The sequence below is a fragment of the Plecotus auritus genome (genome assembly GCF_963455305.1).
Source record: "Plecotus auritus genome assembly, chromosome: 4".
NCBI lineage: Eukaryota > Metazoa > Chordata > Mammalia > Chiroptera > Vespertilionidae > Plecotus > Plecotus auritus.
Window position 1 is genome coordinate 168,240,460 of NC_137775.1, and position 12,995 is coordinate 168,253,454.

Below are 12,995 nucleotides of genomic sequence, written 5' to 3' on the forward strand. Positions count from 1 at the left end.
TATGTGGCTATGCCTTTGCAGCAAAACATACCTGTTATCACATTTTTTTCTGACAAAAGGCAGTTTTAATTCATGAGACAAACACTGGATAGAATTTGCTACTCTTTCAACAACATTGAACAAATATTGATTGTCTACCATGTACTGAGCACTGTTGTGGAGATTCAGAAGTTATAAAACAGGTAAAAAGTCTTACTTTCATGCCCCTTATATTCTAGACAGACAGAACAAAAAATATTTATGATATATAATATGTTGCATGGTGATAGGTGCTGTGGAAAAATAGAGAGTAGAGAATGCGTAGGGGTGCTTGCAATTTTAAAAAGGTATCCAGCCCAGCCGGCATGGCTCAGTGGTTGAGGGTCTACCTATGAACCTGGAGGTCAGGATTCGATTCCCAGTCAGGGCATATGCCTGAGTTGTGGGCTCGATCCCTGGTAGGGGGTGTGCAGGAGGCAGCTAATCAGTGATTCTCTCTCATCGTTAATGTTTCTCTCTCTCTCTTCCTTTACCTTCATATCTGAGATCAATTACATATATATGTATATAAAATAAAATAAATACAAATATTTTCAGAAAAGCTGTCGTTGTGAAGGTGGTGACATTTGAGTAAAGACCTGATGGAAATGAGAAAGTCATGTGGATATCTGGGGCAAGAACTTTTCAGGCAAAGGGAACACCATCCTAGTGCAAAGGTGCATGTAGGCTGTCACAAGCTGTCAGAAGTTTTACTCTAAGCATCTGCCAGGGACAAAAATTCAGGCAAGGCTTTTCTTGTTGTTGCTATAAAGAATCCACCTACACTGAAAGCTTAATCAGCTTAAGATGAACATCAGTGCGGATCTGTTTAGTGTTTTCTCTCAGCCATGACCTCACTGCTAATACTGACAGCCTCTTAGATTCACATGGGCCTTGGATGGACAGCCTGGCAAACCTGGGTGAAACTAGAAGAGACGTTTTAGTAGCAATGTAGGCCCAATGGTTTTTGTTTTTTTTTTAATCTCATACCCTCTTCACAGGGGGCTGCATATTAATCAAATGTAGCCAATGATCCCAAGTTTTCATTTAAACCTAAAATATAGTCCATTACCATTTATGAACTAGGAAGTATGTATAATATAATTTTACCTCAGATTAGCTAATGGAGGATTCTTGTCCCACAGTCAAGACATGGGCTACTGAGAACAAAGTATTTCCTATGCCACCAAATTGTGCTTTCAATGTTGTCTTCTAGTCAGGACAACACTGTAGAGAGATCTTACTAACATTAAGTCTTACTAGTATGTAGACTTTCCAGAGATTGTTACAACAAACAGATAATGTGCGCTGGGCCCATCTATCTCACAGCTAGCATAGCAGTGTTACAACGGTCTCCGAGCCCAGCAATCCACACCTCTTTCAAAGGGGTTTCCAATTCACTGAGAACATTTTCCTAAAGTTTCTATTATCTCCCTGGAGGTCCTTAATAAGAATAAGATATTAAGAACTCAACAAACGGTTATTTGAAAGCAGACAATGGATTTATTTTAGCTCACCTTTGATTTTTTTGGAGACTGGATTTCTTACACATGAAAATCAGTACTTATTTCATGAGAATATAGATTAAGAGACAACCAAGGTGGTTGTAGCAAAGAGAAGGTGGTTGAACACCCAAATAGGTCATGATGACTTATCAGTAACTGAAAATAGTATTTCGTGATCATACTACAGGGGCTGGGCAAAAGTAGGCTTACAGTTATAGAGTACACAAAACAGAGTTTATTCTTTTATTATGATTAATTATTGTATTATTTTCCATATTAACAATTGTAAACCTACTTTTGCCCACCTTTGTAGTTCTCTGTGTGGGTCGTTTAGATTCACTTTAAATGTCTGACTTAAGTTAGCTATAGTAGATTTGAACAAACACAGAAAGCCTTTAAAATGTGGCCAGGTTGTTGTTTTAAATCCAAATCAAGTATGGATCATTATGACTCTGGCTTAATTCTAGTATAAACTTAGAATTATTGTAATCTAATGTGTTGAAGTTGTTCCATACTTATTTAGGAGTGGCCAGAGATGACATTTCTATAATGAAACCATGCTGTAATCAAACCAACAACTTAGAAAGTTACCATTTTTTTTTACACCTGTCAAATTTTTTGTTCATTATATGCTGAAGAAGTTATTGGAAACAAGCAAGCCATTTATCATTCTTTTTCTTCAAGAAAGAATGCACTTTCCTAATTAATGAGTAACTTTAATTTTAGATGGAAACAGTGACACAACAGGTCAATTATAACCAATTTGAAAGAGTAAAGTCTTTTCTCTGTTTATAATTAAAACAAGCTATTCTGGAAAGCAGATAATATATATGTAGTGGGCTGTCTTCACTTGTAAAATTTCTTTTGAACTAATGGGAACTTATCTTACAGATGAGATTTGCAGACTATTGAAAATACAAACATGTACTCCACAGCTTTGGGCAGTGATGTGCTAGCTAGAGCAAAGGGTTTACTCACAAACTCAAGTTAGTCCACCTGGGTTAGATGCTTAGCTCCCCACTTACTAGCCTAGTAATCTCAGGCAACACATTTAGCCTTTTTGCGGCTCAGCTGAGAACACAATGGGGCCAATAATAGTGTCTACTTGTGGATTATAGGGGGACCGAATGAGTAAACACATAAAAGATTCTTAGAACAGGGACTGGCACATAGTGAATGTTCAATAGATGTTAATTATTCTAGTGTGTGATAAAGTGAGGAGCTATCGCTAGTCTTTTAATAGGATGAAGTATTGGATGCAATTCTAGTATTTATATTAGGTATGTTTCATGCACTTTTTATAGAACCAAGTATGCTTTCTGGTCTGACGGCTTAAGGAAGCAGAGGATGGCTTCTCTAAGTGAAACTGACCCCTGCATAAAGTGCGTGAAATCAGAGGAAGCTTGTCAGTGTGGGCAGACACAAGTGTAGACCAATGTGACTTCCCACTTCTCTTTTTTTTATCTCAAGGAAATTAATAGAGGGTACTAATGTACACCCTTAAATTAATTGTTCCAGATTAATTAAGGTTTAAAACCTTGGTTTATTGTAGAGTTTTTGACAGTCATCTAAAATCACTGCGGTCATCCAAAAAATCTTTGTATCTCTTCAGTTTCACTGTAGAATAAAAACTAAATTTATCACAGTGGATTGTTACAGTAAGTCTGGTATTTATTTCTCCCAAGAGGCCATTTGCTTCAGGGGAAAGGCAACAGGGTGCCCTCCATTAATATATCTAACTGTAATGACATACAATTCCTTGTTGACCCCTGCAATTCAGAGTTATTGTCTCGGAACATAAAATTTAATTACCTCATTTCACTGCATAGCTACCAATGTTAGGATAGGTTGTGGAAGTATCAGCCCATTGTTCAACCCAGTCTTCAGACACTGCTGCTTCTTTTGATCAGTCTACTCGCCACGAAAACTAAGATATTGCTAAAATTAGAGGGGAAAGAATGGATTCTTCTGGTTCTAGCTCCAGAACATCCTAGCAGAACAGGTGTACTTCAAAGTAAACTTTGCCTCAGTCTCAAGTTGTACAATCGGCCGCTGGAGGGTGGAGTCCTCGCAACCTGCTTACCGAGGCGTGCGCCTGTCTGTGGGTGTCGGGGCACGCGCAGACACTCGGGGACCCACTTTCCTGGGGCAGCCCAATCAAAGTCTCTCTCTCACCTCCAAGGCTGTCAACTCTCACGCCCCGCCCCGCTCGTTCAGCCCCCTCCTCACTCTCCCAGCGCCCCGCCTTCAAGGTAGAACTCACCACTGTCATTGGTAGGTGCTTCTTTCACTCCTATTCTGGAACCAGTCACTCGAGTTCTGATGGGGGCGGCAGAGCCAATGGGAATGCCCGTTGTGGCCGCTGCCGGGTCCCGAGCACCGGGAGGCGGGTCCGGGGGCGGGGTCCGGGTGGGGGAATTAGTTGCCATTTGGAGTGAGCAGCGGGCTGAGGCGGCGGCGGTGGCGTTTGCGGTGGCGCGGGCTCCCCGGAGACTCGGATACCTCCGGGCCCTTAGCCCCTACCCGGTCCCCAGAAGCAGAATCCCGGCCCTCCCTGCAGCCGCGGGCCTTTCCTGAGCGTGCAGCCCGCCTGGCTGCCAGCGGCCCCCGGGCTGCGGGATCCGGACGGTTGCCTCTCTCCCCTGTCAGCGCGATGCCCCGGGCGGCGGCTGCAGGCTCCTCGCGGCCCCGGCCGTGACCGCCACACCGAGCCTGACCGGGCGGTTGGGGCCGTTGGACGTTTGTTTTCGCAGCCTTCCCCTCCCCCTCACCAAGGCGGCGGGGTGCGCGTTGGGAAGGGGGAGCCGAGAGACTCCTCCCCCTCCCGGTACCCCCGCCCCTCCCCCTTACACACTCGCACGCACCGCCGCGCCGGCTCCCACACGCTCGCGCGCCTCCCGCTCCACGCCTCGGTGTTCGCTGGCGGCGTCCGGGGCCCGCGGAGCCACCATGTCCACTGCCTCCTCCTCCTCCAGTTCCTCCCAGACCTCTCATCCCCCGCCGCAGAGGATGCGGCGCAGCGCCGCCGGCTCCCCGCCTGCCGCCCCCGCCGCCGGGAGTGGGAACGGTGCGGGAGGCGGCGTGGGCTGCGCCGCGGCTGCGGGAGCCGGGCGGCTGCTGCAGCCCATCCGCGCCACCGTCCCCTATCAGCTCCTGCGGGGCAGCCAGCACAGTCCCACGCGCCCGCCCGCCGCCGTAGCCGCTGCCTCGCTGGGCAGCCTCCCGGGCCCCGGCGCGGCCCGCGGTCCCAGCCCGCCCAGCCCGACGCCGCCGACGCCGGCCGGGGCCCCCATCGAGCAGGCGCCGCGAGCCAAGGGCCGCCCGAGACGGTCCCCCGAGAGCCACCGGAGGAGCAACTCACCTGAGAGAAGGAGCCCGGGCTCGCCCGCGTGCAGAGGTAGCGAGCCCAACCCTTCCGTCCTCCCGGGCGGCGTCCCCTCGACGGTGCCCGGCGCGGAAACGGCAGCCTCTCCGGGCTCGCTATGCTAGTGCATTACCCAAGGTGTGAACGCGGCTTTGGGAACCTCACCCTCTGCGGTCGCGGCGGGGATCGGCGGAGCGGACTGCGAAGCAACTTTTATTTAACCCCGCTGCCGCCCCTCCGATTTTATCTTCCATCCCTCACCTGCGTGCAGAGGTTTTTTTCAATATAAGGAGCTGATTAGCTCACTCATGTGTTTGCTGTTTGCAGCGGGGGATGGAGGAGTTGGGCCAAACACGTAAGAAACACGCACACAAACTCTCCAGCAGCCTCTTTGTGCTTTCCTTCAAAGTTCCTAATGTCTGTGACTCCCGGGATGATTCTTTTTTCTTTACTTTCTTTTTCTTTTTGGAGGGGTGCTGGCGTTAGTTGTGATGTAAGGATATTTTTTTGTAAGGGGACAGTTTTGGGATGTGCAACTGCCGCGTATAGTGTTTTGTTTTGCTACCCCCCCCCCACTCCCTTACACCCCCCTCACCCCCCCCCCTCGGTCTCTACTCTATGTAGTCATATGCATCAGAGCAGTCCTTCACTGGAAACAGTTTATGCCCAGTTCAACATTTTCATGGTAAATTTTAAAGACCTGTTTGTGAAGTGTGCTCAGTTTTTCCTCCCATTTTTAAGTACACTTCACAGTTCAGTTGAGCTGTTAAAGGATCTCAAGTTTCTTTTTTGTTGGGTGTCAAAGGTAATGGTGAGTTGGATGCTGTCGGCTTCCCTTAAGGTTTTCTGTTTTAGTTTGGTTTTGTTTTATGTCTAGGGACACAGTGCATGATGTAGTTGAGTCACTGGGGAGAAAAAGAAGATTAGCCAAAACAGGGAGTCAAAGCTCATAAGGGAGAGGAGAGCAGCTAAATATTATTAGATACCAGGCTAGAGCTACAGATGCCGCCGCTGCTGCATTGTGGAGAGAAGAGATCAGACTAAGTGGAAAATCTGCTTGGAAGAGAAACACTGTGGAGCTCTCTGTGCAATGTTTATGTGGTATGTGGAATATTTTTATGGAGTTTCCTTGATGAGGGTCTTAGATTTGGAGAAAGTGGCTGTGTTAGGGTAGATTGCAGTTTTGGTATTTTTGTTTTAATATTTCTGACCTGTAATTAACATGTTGCTAAGGCACTTGTTTTCAGACCACTTGATGGTGAGGCAAGGTAGGATGCAGTAGCACTATGGTATGTGTACATGAGCACCAAGAAATACATCCTGTAATCTGTATGCACCAGGAGGAATTTGCTTCCCCACTCCTCCCCCAGGTCAAGCCAGCTGCTGCAGAAACTGACATCCTCCAGCAAATCCTGAATGAATGAATGAAAACAACGTGATCGCCCTAATAATGACCACCACTGAACACACATCTCTGGTTGTATTTTATAGAAAAGGCCACCATTTTCTAACAGATTAATGCCATATGCAACTCTCTTGCACATTTCCTAGAGCTATATGAAATGAGAGGTAACAGAATGAAAAGAAGGCAGCAGTTACATACATTTTTGTGTGACTTAGCTTCAACAGGGTATAGATTGAGTTTTGGGATTTTCTTTTAGGCACTAATATGAGAGCCATAAAATAAGCATTCCAGACAGATTGTGTACAGAGGGTTTTGTGGGCAGAGTAAGAGTAGTTTCGGCAATTGCTACAACAATGTAATGGCCATCTAGTACCTCCTCCTCTTTTGTTGATAAACACTAACATCTTACAACAGATCATAGTACAACTTGTTTTTCTGCATCCTTCAAAAGCCTTAATTGCTTAGGAATTACATGGTCCATCATCAGGCAGTTTTAAATAAATTTGTGATCAGGCTTAAACTATCCTCTTTGTTGTTTGTAGTATGGCACATCCAAGTTTAATGCAATTTTAATGCAATCATGATGAAAATACTTCTGAGTTTGGGTGTTTGGTAGACAGATTTGCATCATCAGAGAGCTTGTACTGGGAATGGAAGAGGCTTTTCTGCTGGTTTTAATACCAGGTGGTTTGTCAGTTTCTTACATTGAAGTGATTTTGAATGCAGACTCTTCTGCCCCCAGAGAGCTAGCTACCCAAATAAAAACTACAACTATTCTGTTCTGTTTACTTAGCCATTTAAAATCCTTACTATGAATAGTTGGACAATTTCTCAAACAATGACTCAGTTTCTTTTGAAATCTGCAAGGTTCTGACTTCAGTGGATTTTAGTCTCAGGTCAAGGTTCCTGCCGCTGCCTCTGCTGCTGCAGACACTGACATCACTATACTGCATGAATGAAAACAAGGCGCTCCATCTCTTGTTCTGCACCTCCTTCCTTTTCTGCACACTGCTCTGGGGTGTGTGTGTGTGTTTAGATGGTGTTATGCTGGGTATGAACCTACATTTTAAAACGTTAAGTAATGTATTTACTCTAGAGGCATATTGTTTACAAGAAGCTTTAAGTGCTGTGAGCATTTGGACTCAAGGTGACATAACTGAGCATTCAGTATTTTGTATCTGGACTGGTGGTTATGGAGAAGCCATAGCTTTAAAGAATTTTCTTTGGAATTGTCTTACCAGGAAGAAATTATGAAACAATATAATTTCTAAACATGTTAGCTCATTGTTATATTCCTCTCAAACATTTTTAATATGCATAGTTATAGGATTAAGGCTAGAGTTATAAAAAATGGTATTTAGACTTTTTCACTAGGCTAAGGAAAAGCTGAATTTTTTAAATAGGTGCATTCGAATTTAATATGGTATTTTATAAAATAAGGCAAGAAGATGCTAATTTCCTTTATTTTTATAGCAGTTTTAGTCTATTTAAATGGGTGTTATAACAGATACATAAATTTCCAAACACACCTTGCTTCTACAGAAAGGACATGGAGTTTTACAAATTGAAACTATCCTGTTCATGCACAGGAATCATATTTTTGTATTTTTAAAAATTTGTTTTGTATTTTTAAGCCTTCAAGGTTTTTTATTTATATTCATCTCTTTACTTCTGCCATTAGCAAAATGTCACCCTCCCCTTGTTTGGTTCTGAAGGGTCTTGAAGTGGTGAATGACAAGCTACTGAATGCATCCTCAGGCTCCCTGTGATGTGTTTGTAATAGATGTAAAATCATAAAGTATTATGCAAATAGTTATTTTTTTGTAATGGTAATAAAGTCTATCTTTGAGATAAATAGGACAACAAATGAGAATATAACAGGATGTAGTGTTAAAATTAATGATCTTTAAACTAAAATCATCAGTGACAACCAAAAGAAAATATAATAAAGTTGTTTATTTCTGAAGCCTCATAAAGTAAAACCTATGGATTTAAAAACAGAACAAATACAGTTTTCACTCTACTAGATAGTAGGCAGCAATTGCAAAGCCTCTGGTGATTTTTGTAAAGATTGAGCATTAGAATGAATTATAAATTCTAAAAGATATGAAAACATTTGTATTGGAGTACTCTGGATGGAGAGTACTGCTTATTTTTAAGTGTACCAAATCTAGTTAACAAAAACATGGAAGAGCTTGTCATTTATATAGCTCCTGCTTTGGAAAATAGCATGTGTTGATTTCTGACTTAACATAACATTTATTTAGGCCTAGTTGTTTTAGCAGATTACTAATCCTAGAGTGAAATTTGATTAGAATTTTTCCTGAGTATCTTGAGGGCCTTATTGTCTTATACATTAAGAAGTTACAATTATATTTTAAAAAGAAAATGCAAAGCCAACCAGCATGTAATGTTGAAAGACAGCATGCAATGTGTGTGTCTGTGTGTTTTAATCAATTAATTTGCTTTCAGTTTTTTATATCTTCATTAAATTTCCTTTCATGAGTCATTTTATGCTGTGCTTAGTTTGTGGAATGCCAATATTTTAAATTACTTTTTTCTCTAGATTTTAAAAGATACTCAGACATTCTCTTCCTATAAAGTTACTTCTCAGGTGGATGTTCTCGGAAATTAAGGTTCTCCTCCAGTCCCCCCCTTTTAAAATTAAATTTCTGCGATTACTTAGATGAACCTGTTTTAAAGTGTTCCTATACTAAAGTGAAAATAAAGTTTTGGCTTTTTTATTTTTTTCCTGAAGTGACAGGTTTTAAATACTCATTTTAGGAAAAAGTTTTCAACCTTTGAGAACTACACTAAGTACCAACAACATTCATTATTTATATATCTACTTTTCCTCATCAATTATAGTGCATAAAATTTCTAGCTAGTGAGAGAATAGCAAAATAGATAATGAATTTATAGAAGTTATTTATTCTTAAACTACTATCTTCTGTTCAAAGATTATATTCCTTTCAAATAACTATTACCCTAAACATACCGGTACTGAATACCATATACCTAAGGTATATCAAAGCACCTAGGTAATTTTAGCTCTATGTAAAGTTTTGTGTGTATATATTGAAATAAAAACTATTTCATCATTTAAAGTACTTTTTACGGAAGGACATTTCATTTACTGCAGTGTACATTTCTTCAAGGATTTAATGCAAATTAGGATTTATATATTGGGGAAATGTTGAAGTTACCAGTTAATGGCATTCTTGTGATTTTTATTTTGTGATAATGGGGACTAAATGTGAATTAGAAAACAAAGGAATACTTGGTCTCCATGGCAATGAATAACAATGGAAATAGTGACAGTGTTCACCAATGGCTAATAGGAAAGGGTTTTACTTAAATATTAAATTAAAAAAAAATTTTTAAACCTGTTTTATTAAAACTTTCACATGTAACTAAAACTTTCACATCTGTTAAGGAGTGTATACTAATGACTTTATTATTCCTAATTTTAGTTCAGTCTTTTCTCCAGAGCTTAAAATTCCCAGACACCACCAAGATGGGCTTTTCCACAGCACCTGTCCTAGGTCTGTGCCTGGCGCTGTTGTCTTTTGTCTTCAATATAAAATTTTGACCCTGGCCAGTATACTGTTTATTTTAACAAGAGGTTGAGCTTATCTATCTGCTGATGGTCTCAAACTGGGTTTTCCAAATGGAAGTGGAGGAAAGAGAGAACAGTACTCATCTATTGATACAGAAAACCTAAGGAACTAATGGAGGAGCCAGAAGCCACTTCTCTTTCCACTACCCCTCTTCTAGACCCCTGTACTCCACCCATCAAACAGCTGATTCAGAAGAATAAGATTTGTGTTTATTTTGCAAAATAAACTATAATGGGTTAGTAGTAATTATGAAGAAAATAAATATTTTACTTATACCATAAACAAATTGTGGAAAAATACTTTTCTAGTATTTCATTTTAGTAGGAACAAACACGGCAAATACCTTTATGCAGTGTTAATTTACTTCAAGTGAATGCTACTGAGGCAAATACTGAGGGGCAAGTTTATGAATACCTCAGTAATTTCCCCTAGATTATGTTGTGTTTCAAGTTGTAGATGGAAAGAAAACATTTGAATGCTTACTATATACAAGGCAATGTATACTTTTATTCAGCAGGAATGAAACTCAAATTTCTTATTTCGGATCTACTGTTTATTCCACAAGACTATCCAGTTGCTCCTAATTCCAAATACTCTAATGTTGGTGAACAGTCATGATTTCTGAGCTAAAAATTGCCAAAGAAAAGCTTTTCTATTGTTTCCACAGCACTATTACACAGCTGGGATATGCTTTGACATTTTCAGAATGTCTAAAAATGTAAGACCTAGAAGGTTGAATGTAACTGAAATAGAAAATGGATGGATTGGTCATATTTCTCCATTTGTTTCTTACATAAAAGTGTGTGTGTGTGTGTGTGTGTGTGTGTGAGAGAGAGAGAGAGAGAGAGAGAGAGAGAGAGAGAGAGAGAGAGAGAGAAAGAGAGAGAGAGAGAGAGAGAACAAAAGAGGAGGGATTACTCAAGAATGTGAACTTGATTGTGTTTGGCCTTCCTTACACCTACAGTCTTTGCTATCCTGCATCATGTTATGGTGAGCAGAAGTACTTTTCCCCATGAATATTAAAAGATAGTTATACATGGTGGTAAACTGATGAATGACTCAGGAGTCATTCACCAAACAGAAACTGCTCTCAAGTGAGTGTCCCAGCAACTGGTGCTAGGTTAACTCAGCCCTCCCAAGAACTAATAGGTGTCATTGAATGTGTGGGTTTGAACTCTGCATGTTTGCAAGTTAATGAAGTGCCACCATGGTACACCTTAAAGATGGCTCACCAAAAATAAGGATTAAAGAGACTAGTGAAACCCGTTATTGCCTGGCAAGGTTAGTGTCCAAAATTGTCTTCCAGTTACTAGAATTAAATCCACTAAACATCTGAATGCATTTCGTAACAAGAAGGTAATAATTGCTACAACTTTCTGCCTAATGTTTCTAAAGATCAAATAAATGCCTATCAATTACTGACAGTAATAGCCCTTACTTAGCCAGTATGACCACAGGGAGAACTTTTCTAAATAGTCCTATAGCTAATTTTAACTCTTACATTACTAAAAAATTAACTATTTGATGAAACATTTTCTAAAATTATACAATTATTTTGTATTATTTTATAATCAGTATTTTTTTTTTTACATTTCTTTCCCAACTTTACTGAGGTATAATTGACAAGTGAAAAGTGTGTATATTTAAGGTGTACAATGTGATGATTTGATATGCATATAAATTGTGAAATGATTACCACAGTGAGGCTAATTAACACACCAGTCACTTCACACAGGTACTGTTTTTTTATGGTATATGATGAGAACACTTACGATGTACTCTTAGTAAATTTCAAGTATATGATACAGATACAGTATTATTAACTGTAGTCACTATGCTATACATTAGATTCCCCAGAACTTACTCATAACTGAAAATTTGTACTCTTTGATGAATACTTCCCCATTTTCCTCATCTCCCACCCGCTGGCAACTACCATTCTACTCTCTGCTTTTATGAATTTGACTTTTTTAGATTCTCTATGTAAGTAATATCATATAGTGTTTGTTTTTCTGTGTCTAGCTTATTTCACTTATCACAAGGTCTTCCAAGTTCTTCTTCAGGCATCCTCAAACTACGGCCCACCAAGGACATTTATCCGGCCCACCAGGTGCCGCTGCCTGTCCTGCTTAGCAGCCGACTCGTTCCGGGCCCGCAGTGCGCATAGGAATTTGTTCATAGTTTTTTTTTTAAAACTATAGTCCAGCCCTCCAACGGTCTGAGGGACAGTGAACTGGCCCCCTGTTTAAAAAGTTTGAGGACCCCTGTATGTTGTTGCCAATGGCAGGATTTCCTTATTTTCAAATTTTTATTTTATTGATTTTTAGAGGGGGGTGGGAAGGAAGGGAGAAATATCGATTTGTCATTACACTTATTTATGCATTTATTGGTTGATTCTTATATGTGCTCAGACAGGGGATTGAACCCACAACTTTGGCATATCTGGACAACACTTTGACCAACTAAGCTACCTGGTCAGGGTCAGGATTTTCCTTGTTAAAGGCTGTATAATATTCCATTGTGTATGTATACCATATTTTCTTTATACATTCTGCCATCAATGGACATTTAGGTTATTTCTTTATCTTATTGTGAATAATGCTGTAGTGAACTTGGGGTGTGTATTTTTCTTCAAGATACTGATTTCACTTCTTTGGATATATACCCAGAAGTGGGATTGCTGGAATGTATGGTAGTTCTATTTTTAAGTATTTGAGGAACCTTCTCTATACTGTTTTCAGTTCCCACCAATTTACCTTTCCAGCACCAGTGCACAGGCTTACCTTTTCTCCACATCCTTGCCAACACTTTTGTTGTCTTTTTTATAATAGCCAATCTAGCAGGTATGAGATGGTATCTCCTTATAGTTTTGCATTTCCCTGATAATGACAGATTTTGTGAACCTTTTCATGTACTGTTGATCATTTATATGTCTTCTTTTTTTTTTTTAATGTTTTTTATTGATTTCAGAGAGGAAGGGAGATGGGGAGAGAGGTAGAAACATCAATGGTGAGAATCATTGCTTGGCTGCCTCCTGTGTGCCCCCTACTAGGGATCGAGCCTGCAACCTGGGCATGTGCCCT

The 12,995-nt window shown here is 40.7% G+C and overlaps 1 protein-coding gene and 1 long non-coding RNA gene across 7 annotated transcripts in view; one reads left to right on the forward strand and one right to left on the reverse strand.

The window, feature by feature from the left end:
* Positions 1-5,174, reverse strand: part of LOC308247298 — a 119,339-nt gene extending 114,165 nt beyond the window's left edge. Inside the window, exon 1 of one of the 2 annotated variants that reach the window (XR_013960482.1) lies at positions 4,885-5,174. This is a non-coding gene — a long non-coding RNA (uncharacterized lncRNA). Of the gene's footprint in view, positions 1-4,387; positions 4,528-4,884 lie in introns of those variants that run through there. The other variant, XR_013960483.1, reaches the window with a different exon arrangement.
* The window catches only part of GLCCI1 (glucocorticoid induced 1), an 83,631-nt gene continuing 74,984 nt past the window's right edge, over positions 4,349-12,995 (forward strand). Inside the window, exon 1 of one of the 5 annotated variants that reach the window (XM_080666232.1) lies at positions 4,349-4,920. In XM_080666232.1, the coding sequence (XP_080522358.1) occupies positions 4,473-4,920 (448 nt within the window). In that variant the 5' untranslated portion in view covers positions 4,349-4,472. Of the gene's footprint in view, positions 4,921-5,527; positions 5,693-5,870; positions 5,989-12,995 lie in introns of those variants that run through there. The other 4 variants (XM_080666233.1, XM_080666236.1, XM_080666235.1 and 1 more) reach the window with 4 other exon arrangements.